Source organism: Psittacula echo (assembly GCF_963264785.1).
Source record: "Psittacula echo genome assembly, chromosome: 6".
In the NCBI taxonomy this organism is placed as follows: Eukaryota; Metazoa; Chordata; class Aves; order Psittaciformes; family Psittacidae; genus Psittacula; species Psittacula echo.
Genome location: NC_137743.1, coordinates 39,764,663 through 39,784,697, shown reverse-complemented (window position 1 = coordinate 39,784,697; position 20,035 = coordinate 39,764,663). Strand labels below are relative to the sequence as shown.

General features: G+C 43.7%; 1 protein-coding gene across 1 annotated transcript; it reads right to left on the bottom strand.

Annotated features, from left to right (window-relative positions):
* Positions 1–11,971: 11,971 nt before the first annotated feature.
* Positions 11,972–19,768, bottom strand: LYPD6 (LY6/PLAUR domain containing 6; the record flags this gene model as incomplete). Its single annotated transcript, XM_080621995.1, has 4 exons — positions 11,972–12,166; positions 13,227–13,357; positions 18,046–18,144; positions 19,651–19,768. The coding sequence occupies 4 exons, from the start codon at positions 19,766–19,768 to the stop codon at positions 11,972–11,974; spliced, it is 543 nt and encodes a 180-aa protein (XP_080478121.1).
* Positions 19,769–20,035: the final 267 nt, after the last annotated feature.

Genomic DNA, 20,035 nt, shown 5'->3' with positions numbered 1-20,035 from the left:
TCCTGTGAAAGATAAAAGCCCTCACTGCATGTCTGAGCTCAGTGGAATGGGAAGACATCGCTTTGTTGGTTGAATTGGTACAGGGAAATACTTAATTATCTTGAAGTCTTTAATGCAGTGGGGGGATCTTTCTACCTGCAGACTCCTCGAGTTTAGACTCTGATAGTTTTTGCTCAGACTCTGGTACAAATGTTGAAGTAGCAACTACCAAAAAAGTTTGTTTTCAGTGTCATAGCTGTTCATGTTTAAGCTGTGCTATTGTGAGGACTAATTGTAAGAGTTGTTCTGTTACCTAAATAACACTAGATGACTGTTAGGTAATTATCTAGTGTTATTAGACAGGACAGAAGTACAGTATTTTACCATATTGAGGATTGGGGGGGGGGGGGAGCTCATTCCAAGTCTTTTGCTCAACCACTTTGGTTCAGTTCAGTGAATTCATCGATTTATTCATGACATCCTTATATAATGGTGCAGGTTTTAGAACTTTGCTTTATATTTAACTATGCTTAATTTGTGAGCTAACAAATAAACTAGTCTTTCTCTGGTTCACTGAGTTACAAATTAACATTAAAACGTCACGTGGAGGGAGTAAAAATATAGTTAGTGATGTAGAGCTGAAATATAATAGTGAAATAATTGTATGGCTTTCCTCATGTGTCAGTCCTTTTAAAGCCTGTTTTTATTAAGTCTCTTTTTTACTCAGCATCCTCAAAATTGTCATTCAAACTAACTGTGCATGTATTTTATAGAGAATAGGAAAAATGAGCATTTAGAAGAGCATAAACAGTGAAGAACTCTATTCTCCTTCCATTGAAAGCCACCTGGCTGGAAGAAAGCTCTCGAAATAATCTGGAGGGACAAAGGTATTTCTTGGGGGAGAGGGCCCCTTTTCTTTGACTGCCATCTTGGCTGCAGGCTTGTTGCCCTTTCTTGCTAATTGAGGTGTCATTCAACAAGAGGTACTCTGGTTCATAAACATGCAGGAAAGCATTGGTGGTAACTTTAGACAGCTCCAGGTAGCTGATCCAGAAAGGTGAGGCTGCAGGATGTAAGCTGCTTTGTCACGGTAACATACATAAAACTTGGTCTGTGATCTTGTCTTACTCTAAAAGCTTCTGCCTGGTCAGGCAAAACTAATTGCAGAAGTCTAAATCTGTGGTGGAAAACCACATGAATTTGGAAGAACTTGGTGTATTGTGCATGTGTTCATGCTCTTACTCAAAAAATAATTTGAAATAAGTATTGGAGCGGCAATAAAGTTTTTATAATCTGAGTGATTTGTGTGATCCAAGACAGAGAGAGCGCAATTGCTCTGCTCTTTTTTTTTTTTCCCTCTGCTGCACCCTTAGACAGCAACAGAGCAGCTGTTCCTGCAGTCTGCCTGCCAGAATGAAGATGCGAAAGCTGCTGATTCAAAACAAGGGTGGAATTGATTTTCACGGATGCATGATCTAAAATCGTAGAATCCTGGAATGGTTTGTCTTGGAAGGGACCTTAAAAGATCATCTAATTCCAATTCTCCTGCCATTGGCAGGGACACCTTCCACTCTACCGTTGCTCAAAGCCCCATATGGAAGTGGTTGTTGCGTTGTGTTGCAGATGCATAGCATATTTATTTCTGAAATTATTACTTTAGAAGTGAGGTGACTTACTAAGCCACAGTGTTACCACTTAAAAGCTGCCTATGTGACCAGGTGTATTAAATTAATTCCTTCCCTTGCTATTGAGATAATACTTGATGGACACCAATAACCACCGTTTCGTTTGATAGTAAATGGATGATAGATGCATGGCAGTGGAAGTGTGGAAGGCTGGCTGAAAGAAGAAGAATGAACCATATTAATGTGAATTAACAGGTGAGGGCTGAAATGCCTCATCTCATGTACATCTCATGTACAGGTATTTGTGCATACTGATTCTTCTAACAAAATAGGGTGGTTTCACAAAAAAAATCCAAGTATTTCTGGGATTTTTTTTTTTTAATTGCACAAAGCTAAAATCCATACACAGTTACCGATGTTCTCTTTGTATAGCTGTTTTTACTACATACGCGTCAGTATTTATTTTTTTTGCTTGAGCTGTCCCTGCGCACATAAACATAACAGTTATGAAAATACTCAGGTTTAAGCTTCCCTTTTAAACAGCAGAATTTAATGCTGTTTTGTTAGGATGCTGTAGGAAATCCACAAGGATAACCCAGAGCTTGAAAAGTTACATATTCATAGCTTGTGCCTCCATAGGCTCCTGACAAAGTCTTGCTGAGTAGATCTGGAGTGGATATTATGCCAGTATTCTTGAGTTCACTAACTACTGTTGAAGCCAAGGTATCTTCCTGTTATCACAGAGGTTTGGTTAGTTAGTAACTCAGGCTAACACTAGGACTGTAATGCAAAATAATGTAGTGATAAATTATTTCTTCAGGAAGACAAGGCAGAATGCGTTAGTTCTGCCGCTCTGGGATGGGCTTGTATGTGTTCTTGCAGGGAGGAGGGGGGGAACCCTCATAGGCATATACTAATAGGCTGGCTGTATTGTTCTGCCTTTTAGTGTCGGTACTTTGTTGTATATCATTGTTCTAACTGGACACAATTCTATGTTTTGGGTGGGTTTTTTTTAGCCTGAAAAAGCATTGGATGGGAAGGCAGTAGGTATGCTATGAAAGGTAGCGTGATGGTTGGTCCAAAAAAGTATCTTCTATGCAATTGCTATGCTAGGAATGAATACTAAGGTTAGTCATAATTTCCGGCAGAGGAAACTACAGATAAGATATTAATAGAGAGTGAAATTCCTGCAGTTTATTGTGATTACCTTTCTTCTTCAAGCATAATGTCAGCAGGGCTAACTAATTGAAAAGTTACATTTTCATTTACTGCAGCAGCAGTTAGAGTGGTGAAGCACTGAAGTTTTGACCCTGCTATTAAAACCCTTGGCCAAAGAGCTTCCATCAGCTATCAAGACCTCAACTGCACCTGAGCCCTAATTGCTGCTGTGACCTGGGCTTTCTTTGGTTTTAACTTTTTGAGGCATTTGGCCAGCTGTTTCAAATTCTTTCATGGAAGCCAGCAGACTTGCTCTCATTTTACAGCTCATGGAACTTTAATACTTCAAGGAAGGTCAGTATTGCCATGCTTTCTGCTTGCTGTTCCAAGCAGGTCAGCTGGAGCCTTTTGTGCTCTTAAGTTTTTGTGCAGGCTGGCACTTGCATGGAGGAACTTTTCCCTGAATGTGAAAGTTGTCCAGGAGCTGCATGCCCATAAGCACACACACCCCCGAGGCTCGGAGCAGCTGCTTGATGACAACAATAACAGCTTGTGTCAGCTGCAAGAATAAGTTATGTGTTGGCTTTTTCATAGGGTCCTGCTCTATTATAATTCTCTTTGTTTCCAGGGGAATAGCAGCATCTGACAGTCTTTGTCATGAGCAGATCATTGTCAGGGGATGCATGCAGTGTTGATGATACATACCACTTAGGTCTGGCTTAGAGATGCAAAGTTAATTTTTGCCGTGTGAAGGGTTTCTGTGCCCTGTCAATACACAGGGTCTGACCTTCTAACCTGTTTGAGGCTAATGTGTCTGAACCATATGACTGAGACTAAGTTGTCTGCTCATGATTGCATCCGAAACATTACACTCAAACACAAAATCTTTACCTAGCAAATTCTAGGAGCAGCTCAGCAAAGCTGGATTTGCTGCAAGACACCGAACCAGCCCCATTCCCTCACCCACCAGATACCAGGGAAGGCAGGTTTTCAGCAGGTGGGTAATTTGGGCTCATTGAGCTGCGGCTGGTTCCCCCCAGCCCTGCCCATCTTCTCGCAGCACAGCTCTGCTGTGAGGTCTCTTGCTGTGCTGCTGAACTAATTCTGCTTCTTCCAAGAGGATCCAGTTGATATTCAGTCTCCTCAATGTGGATAAGTTGTGCTCGTGAGATGCTTGTGGCCTTTCAGGTCTGGATACTGTGAGAATAAATTGCTGTATGAGTACTTGGGTCTCAAGGTAGCAGAGAACCTATCAGTCTCCTACAGGTTTTGGGGGAGCTTTATCTGGGCTTGTACTGGGGAGAGGGGAGGACTGGGCTCAGGAGGGCGGTCCAGTCTAGTTGCCTGAATTCCTGCTTGGTTTGCAGGCAGCTGCAAATCTTCTCTCCCTGTAACCAGCAGTTTGAGGAAGGGTACCCAAGTTTTACAGTCTGCTGAGAAGCTGATGGGGCAACAGGAGAAGAAGCTGCAAAATACTCAGTGAACTTGAGTGTTTCTAAAACAATAATAAAATACTGGGGTGGTTTTGTACCAGCTGGGGGTTCCTGGGGACTGACTTTGCTGCAGAGACCACGTGGCTGCTGCTGAGGCAGCTGCCCAGCCCTAGAGCCTCCAGTTGTTGATACCCCGCAGTAGTGTCTTAGCTGAAGAAAACCTGAAGCTGAAAAATCTTGAACCAAGTAATTTACTAATTTGAGTAGAACTTTAGTGCTAGAGTGGAGCTGATGAGCTCCAGATAAATGTGGTTATTTTCCCGGATTTCTTTGTTTATTTGTGGGAATTGGGTATGTTTCTCTTTTTATTTTGTCCAGAGGCCTTTGTTCCCTCTGAGGGAGAGTGTTGTGTGTTTTAAATCCGGAAGTATGTATGTTTCAAAAAATATTGGAAAACAGAGGTTGGTGATGAATTGTAAGATGAGAAGTCCCAGAGGTGCAGGAGTGTGGAGGGGTGGAAAAGGAAATTAGGGTGTGAGGGGAGAGGGCAGGATTGTTGCTGGCTTAGTACTTTGGAGTCTAAGAGAAAGGAGGGAGAGATCAGGAAAGTTCTGAATTTAGAGACAAAAGCATAGACAGTAACATTAGTAATTTTTGTAGGCAGGAATTGGAGTAGGAATCAAAGGAAACCCAGGTCTTCTAACTCCATCCTGTTATTTATGAAAGTTGCCCAGAGCAACACATGAGTTTCAGCTCAGGGGATTTCCCTAAAGCTGACCTCCTCCTGATTGTGCCTGCAAGTTCAGGTGACAGGACCCCTGTTCCTGCCCCTTTTTTTCCTGCTTGTCTGATCCCTCCAGTCAACACAAAACAGGACCATGTCCTTCTTAAAACTGCTAAGTGGAGTACTGCTTGTCCAGGCCTGGCTCTTCCAGCATCTTGACCCTTTCCAAGGGGAAATGTCCTATTTAATGACCCAAATATTCCACAGAGACAGGAACGAACATGGGGCTTGCCTGTCGGTGCATGGGGTTTGATCTTTGCAGCCCTCCAAGGCCACTGCTCTTCCAACTAATCTGTTACAGATGTGAGGACAACACATCTCCTGAAGCTTTTGCCAGCTTGCCTTTCTATTTCTTTTTTTTTTCCATTTTTTTTTAACCAAATGCTCAATAATCTCTACCCAGGCAGTGAGTTGTTCTAGTTGGAAAACTATTAAACACTGAAGTGCAGGGATCTTGGGCTGTGTAGACTGTAGCCTTTCACTAGAGACTGCATGTTCAGCTGCGGTCTGTGCTTAACATCGTCTTCTCCATACAGGCAAAGGCAGGTGGTAGAGCTTTGAGCCTGGCACCCCAAACCCACATCCTGCATAAAACACAAGACTAAGTAATAGTTGCAAACTGACTGTGGCTTTTCTCTTCCATGGGCTGCTGTGGTGCTTTTAAAACAGCAGCCCTTAACCTTGGCAATGGGAATTCTTGCTTTAAGATTTTTTTTTGGTGAGGCTCAGGCTGCTGCACAAACAAAGGTCTCATCGGTGTGGAGTCTGACAGGGAAAACCTAACAGGATTATGAGACTGAAATTTCATGCAACTGGATGTTACGCTTCACTGAGTAAGTAATCTCTGCTGCTAAAACTACAGTGTCTGGCAGATTGGAAAAGCTTTAAGAAAACAAATGTAGTCTGAGAGCTGGACTTCGGGAGGGGTTTGTGTCTGAGGGTGATATCTCATAGAGACTGAGTACTGGTAGAAAATGATGGGGAAATGAACTTGTTGGAATATATTTTCACTTGGAGAAAACTCAGAATTAGAGTTAGTGGGATGGTTTTGGGTGACCAGACCCACTATTTTTGTTACGGAGAAGCTGTGCGTGAGCACACATGTTGGGCCCTACCTGTGCTTAGGTTGATAAGAAATTAGATGAGTGTGAACAGTAAGAAATACCCATTCCAGGTGGTCAACTATGGGGTCAGTAGCATCAGCCGTGTGAGATCTGCTGTGGGTGTTAGGTGCAGCTCTTTTATTTAGCTGTCCAGATACTGCCCTGCATGGCACACAACCTCACAGCAAAAGGATTCTTTACATTTTTACAAGGAAAACCTGTAAGTTACCCCTTTGAAATAGTTACCTACTTTAAATATTCTCCTTCCAGCACCCAGCAACAGAAGGAACCTGGCTGGCAGCCCCTTACTACTGTGTCTACCTGAGCTTTTGGGTAGGAGGCTGGAGTTAGCGATTCTGACACATGTGGACTGACAAGCTGAGGTTTAGCCTGTCTTCTTGATAGAAACATCTGCAGCACAACTGGAAGCTATTTAACTTTTATATTGGTGAGTGGTGAAATGTTTATAAACATCAGTGAAGCTGGCTTGCTCAGATTGCTTCTCAGGGTGAAGAAAACCTCTTAGAGGGTTTTGGGGTTTTTTTTGACAGCTTGGTATCACTTTTTGTTTTTCTGGTATCATCAGCCCTATGCTGGGGATAGGGTCCATCATGCTGAAGATAGATAGATATCCTGCTAATTTTTATAGCCTAAGACTTGTAGGTTGAGCTCTGTGTGATGAAATGTGTAAATGTTACATGTCTAAGACCTGGTGAAATCTTAAAAAGCCCATAAATACATATAGGCAAGTTGAAATAGATATATTCAAAATGCTTCCAAATCAATAATGTCAGTGCTAAAGGAATAAGTTATTAGCTCAGCCTGGGCAATGGGTGGCTGGTGGCTGGTAAGGAGAAAGCCAAGAGAACACTGGGATTAATATTAAGGGGAATCCCACCCAGGAATGGGCAAAGAAACTGATACAAGAACCAATCAAATGAGCTAATGAGGCTGGCATTGTAAAGCATGTGTTGGCAAGATGTAGCAAAAACTGGAAGCCTGTTTTGACACACAGCAGGGAGGGTAATGCTGTGGTGTGTACAAGGGCTTTGATTCAGAGGGTTGGGTCCCATCTTGGTTTTTAAAGTCTGAATTGATGCAGCTTTGGGCATCACCATTTCCAAGGTTTGCACCTTCAGGTCATGAGACTTAATTTATGCTTGACATTGATTCCATAAAATACATATTTTAAGCACGTTTTCCATTTACCTTCCCACTACCTGCACATGGGTATGGTGATACCACACACCAGAGTCAGAGTTCAACTTGTTGGCAGGTTCTTGGTGGAAAGAGGAAGTTATGTTGCAGAGTCCTCTCCTCAGCCTTGAACAGGAATATACAGGAACCTCCAGGTATTAGTGAGACACTAGGGGGCATAACCTTTGCTGGTTGCTTGAGCTTCTTTAAGAGGGTACAGGTGCTCTCAAAACCTTTGCCTGGCCAGGTAGCTCACACTGGTTGTTGTGGGACTGTGCTGGATTTTGCCTGGCAGTGGAGAAGAGGTTCTTGCTACTGCAATCAGGAGGTTCAGTATCGCTGTGTCTAGTGGTGGTTAAGGGGAGGAAAAGAGCTACGCAATGAAGATTGTTTTTACTGGCAATGCTTTCTGTAAAACAATTGAATTCAAAGTGTTCATTAACTATCATCTGCCTTCAGCTCACTGTGCTGTAATGCTGAAAAAATCACTGATTCAGCAACAGGCTAGGTAAGTGCTGCAAGGCTGTGTACCCAGGATCATCATGTCCCAAGCCTGAGAAGCAACTGGTGTTTCCAGAGGCACCTGTTGAAATGGGATAACAGAGCCTCTTATTTAAAGCATGTTTGTAAACCAAAGGTGCACCAAATGCCAAACAAACAGCCAGAGGGAAACTTAGTTTAGGACTAAGGGGAAGTTAAGGAGCTGTAAGCCAATGTGCCGTACTACTATAAATTGCGTTTATTCAACTTGAAGACTAGGGAATTGAAGCTGTGTAGAAATACTGTGAGCTGCCTCCTGCTTCACCTGATCCACAGATAACTTTGAAACCTTTCTTTAGCTACATGAAGTTGTTTACATCCAAGTCGTTGGGGTCAGGAGTGAAAATTGGCAATAACTGCATGAAAACCCCCAGACCTCACTGGATCTCATTATGGAAAATGTAAAGCTTTCCCAGAGCAGGCAAGAGAAAGGAGATCCAGGGGTCACAAAACTAAACAGGAATCACCTCTGACTTACTAAATGCGCAGTGTAAAACAATTTGTAACAAGTAACCCTGGGAGCTCAACCTTAGCTACAGGGAGAGTTGAAATGAAATGCTCTAAATAGACCTCAGCTCTTTTTTTTTTTTTGCTTGCAGGACATGAGAGAAAGGAAAAGGGGGCAGGGGAGCAGACAGCAGCATCCCAGCGCAGGAGGTAGCACCACACCGAAGGGCAGGGCTAGTGAGGGTGATTGTCCATTGTTATCAGACACCTCACACGTTATCTGAATATTTAAAACATTTATTTATACAAATATACAGCATTTACAAGAGTTAAAAAGTTAGACATTTAAAAGCAATATCATATATAGAGAGCTTAAAAATAAATACAGTGCAGCTCAGCATTTATGTGCTTTAAAAAAACCCCAACAGCTCTGCTTGCAGATGAGGCACACCGACCTGCTGGTACAGGGATGGTTCTCAGTGGGTTCCTCGCTTGCTCTCAGTCACCTTAATTTGCTCTTTTAAGCTCAATGTCCATAATCCTTGTACCACAGCAGGAGGTAGCAGCTCATTTGGACAGGGCTGAGGTCCCTTTTGAAGGGCACAACTGTGGCACGACCATGGTGGAGAGGGACCAGCACATCACAAGAACAAGGATTTTCTCTGGCTGCAGCAACGTCATGATCAGAGCAAAGCCAGTGATATGCTTAGGAGTGGCTTCTGCTCAGGTGTTTGCAAAGCACTGGTCTTGGTGTAACTGTGTGGCTGGCAGCTAGATAACCTAGGTGGGATGTGGTGTTTATAACCAAACTAGTTTTCCTAGGCACATCCATCATGTGCCTGAGACAATTCAACCACCACCTTAGCATACAGTGAATCAGTCCAATCCTTCACTGACTACAAAGGGAATAGAAGTAACTGCCTTGGTTTAACAGCCCTACAACACTGATAACTTTATTTGATCAGTGGTGTCCCAGTGTTTGCAGGTAGAGAGCACTGAAAGGTACCCAGAAAAGGTGTCTGGTCTGTCTGAAGTACACCTAAACACAGCATGAAGATCCTGTCTGTTAGTGCATGTGGGGAACCAGCTAGCACTGGAGCCCGTATCTCCTCACTGCAGGCACCACGCCTTTAATGAGGTGATAATGGTCCTGAAAGTCCCAGTATTTTATGAAGAAATCTGGCTATTCCTGCAGCTCATCCTGCACAGTCATAGGTATCTAGCTCAGAGTTACCATGCCACTGGTTAGGCTGGTTGGATAACAGTGAGACTGCAAAATATATATGGGAAATAGGGGGAGACAACGTACAGCACAGCCAGAAACCTGACTAAGCTATTGACCAAAGCCGCCAACTGAGGTCAGGGAGTAACATCATCTGCCTTTTGCTGCTGGTTAGGTATTGCACTGAGGGACTCGCTCCTAAAAGCATGTGCAAGGCCCAAAGTAAAAATGTAAAACCTTAAAATGTCCAGCTGAGCTGCCATCACTAGAGTGAGTCCTGAGGATGGTGGGGAGCTGCTGCTGCCCATGTGCAATATGGCCCGAGCCCTGAGCCTACCTTGGTTGAAAAGGTAAGCAAGATGTTGTTAATGGGTAATCCTAGATTTCCCATGCTTCCTCATCATGCTGGCTTTCCAAGACGTCTTTTCTCAAAGAACGTGTCCTGAATCCAGCCCAGCTCCAACAGGAGAGTGCTGCCAAAATGCTCAGTCAATGCAGAAAGCCTGTTTAAACCCCACCCCAGGAGAGCAGCTGAACCCCTAAATGAGGTCCTTCCAGGCTTAAACTCGTCCGTTTTGCAGGATAATAATAAAAAATATTTAAATTGCTGTCAGAGAAGTCATAACCCCCTCACTCTCCCCCAACCTGTAAGTACGGCACACAGCTCTGCCCGAATGAGCTTGCAGAAGAGGAGGACAGGGTTGAGTTTCCTGGGGGTCTCCACAGGTAGGTCTAACTTGCTTAAAACAGCAGATTGCAACTACCCTCAGTACTAGCGATCTGTGAGCAATTTTCACAGAAGAACTGAAAGGACAGCAAAACACAAGGTTTGTCTGTGAGCGACGTCAGCCTCCTTTTCTCAAAGAGGCTAGGTTTATATATAAAGTTAAACAAAAGGAAAAAAAACTGTGTTTGAAGTCAGTTTTCATGATATATACATACATCTTTAAAAGACATTGCCCAGCAAAACACACCAAGGCTTCCGGCCTGCTTCCCTTCCCCAGAGAAATCACCTGAAACTAAATTGGGAGCGAGTGCTGCTCTTGGTCCTCCTCCTTTGCCTCCAGTAAAACTCCCTGGAAGTAGAAGCAAGGTTCAGTCTATAGGCCACAAAGCTCAGGACAGCACCTTGCATGCTCAGCTCTGTGGATTTCTCAGTTACTGGTATCCAGTGCACACACGGGTAGATGAGGGCTTGCCTGTACTCTCTAGGAGCCCTTTACAAAGCATTTGCATTCCAGCATTGCCTTCCTTCACCTGCCTTTCACTGTATAACTCACCAAAAAAAGCACTTCAGAGCATAACCGTACTGTAACTTGATAAAGCACAAGTTACCTTGGAGCACAAGTAGCAAAGAATTAGCTTCTAAAAGAACAATTTATGACTATAGTTAAAAAAGGGAAAATAAGAATTACAAAAGAGTTTGGTTTAATTTTAAAGCAACTCCGTGACACCCTGCTTTTCTTACTGACCTTGCAAACAAAGTTGACTTTTAAAATTTAAGAACTTTTAAATATATATATATATGATAATTTATATATTACAGGCTTACTTACTCGCAAAACAACCATTTTACCTGGCAATATAGGTATTAAGAATCTTTTAAACACTTTAAATCCTACTCAACATACAAAAATAAATATTGCATAGATAATTTCTGAGCAAAAGAAGCAACACAGGTCACCCAAATACAGCTGTATCTAGTAATGCCAGAATATATAAAGCCCCAGAACACTGAGAACCCTTTGGCTCGGTAGGCACCAGCATCTCTACTGGGCTACCCACCAGCTCCCCATAACCTTACCTCCTTGCAATTGAGGGTCAGGGGCCACGCACCCTCCTGCCCTCTAACCATGCCTCAGAAACAAGTTTTAGAGTTCCTCCAGTTCAGTTTATAAGCAACAGTGATTTTCTGCACATCCCGGTGTGTGCTGTTGTGGGGGTGGCTCTTCAGACTTCTGGTGAACAACCTCAGGGGAAGCATCTGTGAATGATGCTGGCCTGATCCAAGCTGCTGCTGCTCCCTTGACTGCTAGTGCTGCCTTGCTACAAATTCCTGCCTGCTCAGAGAAGAGGAGTAGATACAGGGATACTGCAAAGACATACACTGACTGTGTATTATTTACTGTATGTTCTCAGAAGAGGTTAATGAGACACCAGAGTTAGTGCTCTGACAAATTATAATAAGAAAGTTTCAAATGAGTAAATGGTGATACTATCGGCAATACAGTACGTTTAAACGTAGACATTTAGAAAAGTGTATTCATCCATCTTGGCCATGGATTCTGGGAACATCTTGCATGAGTTTCTTCAGAAAACAGAGAAGTGGGGGTGGGTTTTACACCCTTCAAATACATCTAGATTCCAGGCTCGCTAGTTCATGGTTAGCAAGAAATCAGGAGGAAAAGCAGTTCCAAAGACAACTCCAAACCACAGGCTCGGTAGGGAGAGAATTAATGTTCATGCAGATGTTCTCGTGTAGCTCAGCTGCCTGGACCCGGCAGCACAACCCAGTGCTGTGAGATAAACCCCAGCCAAAGACACGCTGCTGTCAGCAGGGCAGGATGTGAAAGTCTCTGTGTTTTGTTGAGGGGGGAGAGGGTTGTAAATACAGCATCTGTTGTGTTCCTTGGTAGGGGCAAGTTGCAAATGCTTCCTTCACAGCAGGAGGTGCAGATCTGAAAGAAACACAGTTATAACTTGGTTATATGAAAAATACCAATACCCTGAATAAAGACATAGGGAAATAATACAATATTTGCAAAGAAGCACAGTGGCCTGTCTGATTCCACCCCCACCTCCGCTTCTTTCCTCCATCTACTTAATCCATCTGCTTGGAGAACAATTTCATCTGTACAAGAACAGTACATTGACTGGTACAAGGAAGACGCATTCCAAAGAGGTTATTTTCTTTTCTACATCAAATAAGCTAAACTGACAAAAATCTAACATTGTTTGGTAGAATCATAGAACCACAGAATGATTTGGGTTGAAATGGACCTTAAAGACCATCTAGTTACAACCTCCTTGCCATGGGCAGGAACACCTTCCACTTGACTAGGTTGCTCCAAGCCCCGTCCAACCTGGCTTTGAACACTGCCAGGGATGAGGCAGCCACGGCTTCTCTGGGCATGGTGTGCCAGGGCCTCACCACCCTCACAGTAAAGACATAGAGCTCATAAGCCGTAACTAAAAAATATAACCAGTATTTATTCATGTAGGGGTGCTCATGGCACTGAGGCTGCAGTGTGCCTCAGAGCTCAAAAACCTCTCTTTATTTTAACCTGTTGGAGAAATTCAGAACGGTTAACTAGTGACCTTCTAAAGAATCTTTGATAAATAACTGTTTGATTCAGATATAAAGCATCTGCTCTGAAGGTTTCGGGGCTTTCCCCACCCCATTTCAGTAAGAAGCCCACAAGATTGTTGGTGGGAATCAGCAGCAGAGCAGAGTGGTCAAAACATGATGCAGTTCTGCAGGCAAAGCCCTCCTCAGCAGAAGGGAGTGGTTTGCTCTCCTGAACTACTGGCAGGAGAGTTCTTTAAAGAGCTTATTCTTTTGTTCTGGGAGGGGTTATTCCTTTGTTTCTATAACAAATGGAAATGAGCTGGAGCTCATTAAGAATAGAAATATTTGACAATGCTGGTTTACCCACTGAACCAGTCAGACTTCTGGTGGATGCCAGAAGGATTCTACCCAATTTTCATATTTAAAAAAGGGAAAGCTTTATCCTATACCTTGTATCCTTCATGCTTTACATATGTGCATCCTGTATACAGACAGTCCTCTAATGGTACACAGCGTTTGGTGACAGATACGCTCTCCCCAGTAACTTTCATCATATGTTGGCTAAAGCAGTATCTTGTACCTAGAAAGAAAGAAAAATGTGTTTATCCATCAAAATTAAGATTTGTGATAGTCTACAAATAGGAAGATACAGGAAAGAAGTCTTAGATTTTTTTTTTTTCAAATCTTGGGGTTTAAAAAAAAAATCATTTTGATATATTTATTAAAATACATAAACACACACCCACACCCCAAGCTCTAGTGCAAATGTGAGGCTTCAAAGCACTCTGGAACACAGAGATTTATTCCCAGTTCTAATGTGGGCCTCTGTGATACAGATAAAGAAATGAGCGCATGTTGGATAATCAAGTCACAGTGGGAAGTTCATATAAACACCCCGGATCTTGTGCACTGTCAGTTTTATAGGAATTGTCTTTAAAAAAACCCCAAACATTCACACCTCTTTATATCTGAAGCTAACTTTCATTTATATAGGCTTAATTTTTTCCTAGCTTCATGCACAACCATTAATTCTGTAGAACTACCTAAAGCATTGCACATTGGAGACACCTTTCCCTATGTCCTAACAGTCCATGCAAGCTGTTCTTGCTGCTCGTGCTCTGATCCCCACTCTCCCACAGCTCCTGCAGAGCCTGGAGGAGATCCTTGAACCTCTGTGTCCTTCAGTTTTACCATCTGTAAAGTACCATCAGAAGAGTTGAAAGGATTTATGTATTTCTCACTTTCCCAGTCTTTGGAAAAAACAGCATGAAATGGACTGTCCCCCTAGTATTCACATCGCATCTTCCACATGTTTCTCCTATGGTCTCCCTCATCCCCAAGGGAGACCATTCTTCTCTCTTTTTAAGCTACTTTTCTAGCAACGCTTGTAAAACACACAGAAAATCCGAAGCAGAATATTTGACAAATGCTGTGGTTATCCTCAGGCATAAAGGAATTTGGGTTTATTTCCTGCTTTAGTCATTAGAGGAAAGTTGAAGGTGCTGTTTTGCTTCCTAGCACTCCAAGATGAAAACACTGGATTTTCAACACAGGAAACATGCCATTATATATTTCTTCTCTGAATTATAACCTACTTCTTATTAATCGACCTTATTATTAATAAAATTGTTGCTTTCAAGGGGGGGGGGGGGGGGGAAGTGGAGGAGAGGGAAAGAGGTGTATTTAATTTAAAGTGAACATTCCTGTTCAGCCCTTGTCTCCAATGGGCAAAGCCCTGCATACTTCTCATGTTTTAGGCATTCGGCAACAGCAGAGCGAGATTGCCAACTGAACATGTTATTCATTAGGCAATAAAACCCCTCAGACATCTGTCATATCTTTGACCTGCTCTTAACTCAAGTGCAATATCCACAGCAAACAGACTTAGCTTATCAATAGAGGCTGGATATTCTCGGTGTGCTGTCTTCTGTCAAACCAGCCAGGGCTGCAACACACGGCTTGTAATGCATTTTCCAGGCTCTCCCACCCCAAGGGATGAAGTTCACGGTCTTACCCTAAGGGAAGCAATGCTCTCTGCTCAAGCAGAAGCTTTGAGCTTCTCCCAGGACTTGCCTGGAAGTGCCATTCCCCAGCAAAGCCATACGTGAATCAGAGGAGCTTTATTTCTCCTGCAATGACTCTGTCTGTGAAGTGGAGCTCACTCTTGACAGGTCCCAGATGGAACAAATAAAGCTTCTAGCACCCCATAACTCTTTTAAGGCTGTTTTATTCTTTCTTCCAAGCATGTTTTCAGAAAATATTGTGCAATCTTCTTTGAGAAATGTATTTTCCCCACATGCTTCTCCTTGCACAGCCATCATCGATGGCTGCAGCTACAGAAGAAGTCCACAATAAGCAAAAAAAAATCCAATCAAATTAATAGTAACTTTTTCACTGTGTTCTAGCCTGCTCTCTTCTCAGGACAGGCACTATGAAAAGGATGGGGTCAGAGAGCTCTGGGAGGGCCCAGAGCAAAGCAGAGTTGGGGAACATCATCACATCTAACCCATAACAACTGCCCTGTGGATAGGGAGGCTGCCTGCCAGAGTGATGGAGGAGGAACTCCAAGCTGAGCCTGTGAAGAACACAGGCCCAACACTATAATAATTTTACCAGAAATAAGAGATGTTTGCAACAGTTAAAATAAAGCGTTGCAACATGAAAGATGATGCTTCTAAGTAGTGTGGTGCCCAAGCTAGGCAACAGTACAGCCACATGCTAAGGATGAGTCTCAGTGGTATCATACCAAACAAGCATGGATTTTTGTTTCCTAAACTTTGCAGTGATAGAGCATCTTTAAAGGCATTTGAGAGCCAGGCTGATTGTGGTATTATATTTACCTGTCCAACAACATATTCCATTACAAAAGCATTTGAAAATGAGATTGTTGCTCTATGGGATTATTTGAGGGGGTTTCAGGGCTGTTGATTTATACTGACCACCCATGTGACACTGTCATTTCTGCTTTTGCATTTTTCCTTCCCCTGGTAGAACTGTCTTGCAAAGACAGTGAGGTTTCTCCAAACGTCTATTAACAACAGACCACCTCAGTCTCAACCTGAGCAATGCTGACCCACAGCAGCATCATCCAACAGCTAAAACACATGTTCTCCAGGGAGTCCACCTCATGAGCACCCTCCTGTATCCTTAAGAGGGAACACAAAGAAAGAATCCAGCTACTGAAACCAGAAGTCATGGTGCAGCCCAACATCCAGGCTAAATTTAAGGAAGCCAGCCCCATATGTTGAGACTCAGCATGGTTGGTACATGTCTCCAGTAGGAAAAATTGGACCTCTCTGCTTTAAACTGTGTAGGGAAACACCAAATCTGGTATTTCAAGGGGTCCAGAGTCACACATTGACTTTTGAGAGCCTGCTTCCCAAACCAAAGCCTCTAACAGCACTGAAACATCACCTCAGCAGTTGTGGCCACCATCCCCTTTACAAGTTGTCAGCCCGCTCATAGGTCATCCAAAAACAGAGCACTGAGAGTATTCCAAGTGCAGTATTTCCATGCAAATTAGATCATTAACACAGTTTCTGCTTGAGCTGAAGCTAATAAATAACAGAAGCCAAGGTTCATGCGTAGCAGGAGGTCTCCTTTCTAGGAGATTCTCTTCCTAATCTCTGTTTAACACAGAATTCATGTATTCACTCTCCATTATAACAAGTTTTATTATAAATAAAATGCAGTTCCCTTTAAGTCCTACATTATAGTTTTTGAAAATATTTTGGTTTAAACAGCATTCTGTCTTTTTCAAAAATAATAGCAGCTGGACAGTGGGTCCATGCCACAGGCAGAGCCATTCTCCAGCCCCAAAGCACACACTGTCAGGCAGCCTGGTTACTAACATGTTGTGCCTGGTTACTAACATGTTGTGTCTGGGTAAAACATTACCAGATCACTCCAGTTTAAGGAATTAAGAAGTCTTCTGTGCTGAAGATTAAAGACAGACTCAGATTTGCAGCTAGCCCCTCTTCATGGATAAAACCCCATCCTGTTTCATGAATATACAGTGGGTGTTTGTACCAGCAGGTAGGAGGGCAGGTGACCATAACTAGCAGTTCTGATCTGGAATAATGCAGCTGATGAGTTTCAGACACACTGAAGCATGACTTTCCCCTCCCCTAAGCAGCCACTACATGCTAACTTGCCAGATCAGAACTTTTTCTGATCAGGTCATTTCTGCTGGCTATGTTAAGGTAGACCTCACAGTTGGGCCTCTCTTGCACAGCGATCTACAGGCTACGGTTCAAATACCATCCACTCCTGTCAAAACAGGGAGTATATCCGTGACTATTGGTCTCATCTAATGCCAGCTAGGCTGATCTCTTTTGTTGTTATTGATGTTGCGCTGATTTCAGCTCAAAGCAAATAAATTCTCAGATAAGGTGCTCCAACAAAGGCTGCAAACACAACTGGTTTGTCCCCACAGCACAGGTCACTGTCTGTCCCCTTCCAAAACAAATATTTTCTGACAGCACTTGTAATGTCTCACAACAGACCACAGACATCCTGGATAGGTGCTAAACAGGGCTGCCAAGCCCAGGGAAAGCTCTAGAGGAGCAATGAGCCCTGGCAGCATCCCTCTGTCCATGTGAATTCAGCTGCATCCTGCATGCACCCACCCTGGTAAGGACACAGAGCATGTCCAACCCAACTAAATGGGCTTCAGCAGCAGCTGTGGCCAATCTTAATGCCTGATGAGTATCTTAAAAAGAGAAGTGGTAAGGGAGGTGGAGATCCAGGGATCTCCCTGATACCTGGATCTGCTGTTTGTGTGCCTGTATTCCAAAGCCCTTCCTGAGCTGCTCCCAGCTTTTGACTCCAGAGTTATGAGCCCAAGATACTGAAAATGCCTGGATGCTGGGTGAAAAGAGGCAGCTTCAGCTGCCCTGAAGCATGGGCTTATGCCCTAGGGTGTGGGAAGCAAGCAATGCAAGAACAGGTCCCACACTCGCAACAGTAAGAGAAATACAACCGTTAAATAAAAGTAAGCCTGATTTAATTTCCAGCTGAGCTAGAGGAGTACAGGGAATAGATGAAAATCCTAAACTTCATCCATGGCAAAGAGACAGAAAAGCTTAAAGGATTACCCATATCGCTTACACATCTTTCTTCTTGAGATAGCTTACAAGCAGGAACAGCTATCACCAGCATCCAAGTATGCTCAAGGAATAATGGGAGCTCAGTGCTGTCACGTAGTGAGGGCAGCAAGAGGTTGTTGTAAGGTGGGTTTAAATTAAACACAAGTGTGCAGCTGGTTACCTCTTGGACAATAGACATCCGGAGCCCATCGGTTGCATTCATAATTATCCGCTGCCTTTTCGCAGGTGAAACACTTAAATCCATGAGGATATGGTGTGGCTGAAAGGAATAGACAATATGCAGTTAAAGTGAGCCAATTAATCTGGTTCTACTATGCTTTTCAGAAGCACATAGCAGCTTTTGTTCTCTTTAGACATACCTTTCTACCAGTATACTTTTCAACTTCACGAGGTTGGTCCTGATTTATAAAAATCCTATCACTAATAGCAATGCAGAAAATGCACATACAGGCACAACAAGGACTCAGTTCAGCCCTGTTTACCTAGCAGAAGTGCCTACTGCGTACTTCAAAGGGAGTTAATGTGAGCAAGGAGTACTTATCCTCTTGGTATCAGAGCTCACATCCAATACAGCTACTTTATTAGTCCTGATAACAAAATATCAGATGGATTAAAATACTTCTGGAAACTGTCCCACTGAGAAAATGAGCTATCCCTTTTGAAGGCAGGCTGATGTCCCCAAAGGAACAGCTGAACCTCCAGTTTTTAACAGCAGACTCTGTCCTATTATCTCACCAAACAAAGACTGTAACTTCTTAAGTGATCTCCTGGCAGGGTTTCTGTAACACATTCAATACATCTTCAAGATGCTGCCACCTTCTCAGAAGCTGAATTATGAACAGGTCACATTTGTCTGCATGGGATGAAGTCAGCAAAACATCCACAGCCCTGTGGACCACATCTTGCCTCTCCCTCCTCTTCACTTCCTCCCCCTGCCCAGCAGTTCTGGGCCAGACTCCATTCAGGTATGAGAGGTGAAGCAAGAGGCATTCACTGCTTGTGTCCCCAGGCTTCTCTGGGTAGGGACCACCAAATCACCTGGGAGCATCCCTGGTGGGGCTGGTGCTGCCTTCAAGCAACAGCTTGGGGTGGGACAACACACCACCGCTAACTAAGTTCACCCATGTCACCCTGGACCTCTAGCAGGTCACAGTTACAGCATAAAACAGGAATTTCATCTTGTACAGAATATAAATTTTCAGCCAAATTCAGAAAGGTGATGAGTTTTTCCTGGGAGCAGATGGCAGATACAGCTCAGCAAGTGCTTTCTTTTTGTAGAATTGAATAACTTTGTATCCAATAAAGTGAACAGACTAGTAAAAAGACGAGACCTAAAGATGCATAACTTTGCTATAGCATTGCTTCAGGAACTTACTGAAATAAAGTCAGGAGCAGTTAGTGCTGTAGCTGTTAATAGTCAAATTTTGCCCCTTGGTTGCCGCTACTGATGCGCTTAGGCAAACCGCATGGCATGGAGCTTGGTCTCATGGCCAGAGAGATTATTGAGGAACAGAAAATAGTAAACAAGAAGCTCCTGACGTGCTCAGCAACTGCCTGTAACCCTTGCTGACATGTGAGCCCTTGGGAAGCAATGGTCTGGTTGTACATCCACTTGGTTTTATGAGTACTGGGGATGTTTATTTAATCTTTGCTCAGCTCCCAGCTCATCCCTGATGTTTCTGCTGCCTTAAAACACATTTGCCCTCATCCTTACCCCCATGCCGCGGCTGCCTGTGGCTTTGCAGCCTGCGCAAATGTGGCTTACTGGAAGGGTGGAGGTAGACAATGTCCTTCACGGTGAAGTCCCTGGGCTGCACGGCTGGCAGGCAGCTGGCCAGCAGGCTGAGCAGCAGCACCCATGCGAGTGTGGGCTGCGAGGCCATCGCTGGGGGAGGATGTACTCATGCGGTGGCCGGAGAAACACACCTGGCAATAGCAGAGAAGAGGGGTGAGCAGAGCAAACCCACAAGGTGGTCACCACCTTAGCCCCCAGCAACCCTACATCACCAAAACCTTGATGGACCCGTGAAGCTCCAGCTGCCCTCCCGCAGGGGCAGGTAGCAGTGGGGTTACTTTGGCTCAGCTTCAGTGACATCCCTGTCACTGCCTAGGAAAGGGACTTGGGCAAACCCTCCCCTGGCCAGAGAGCT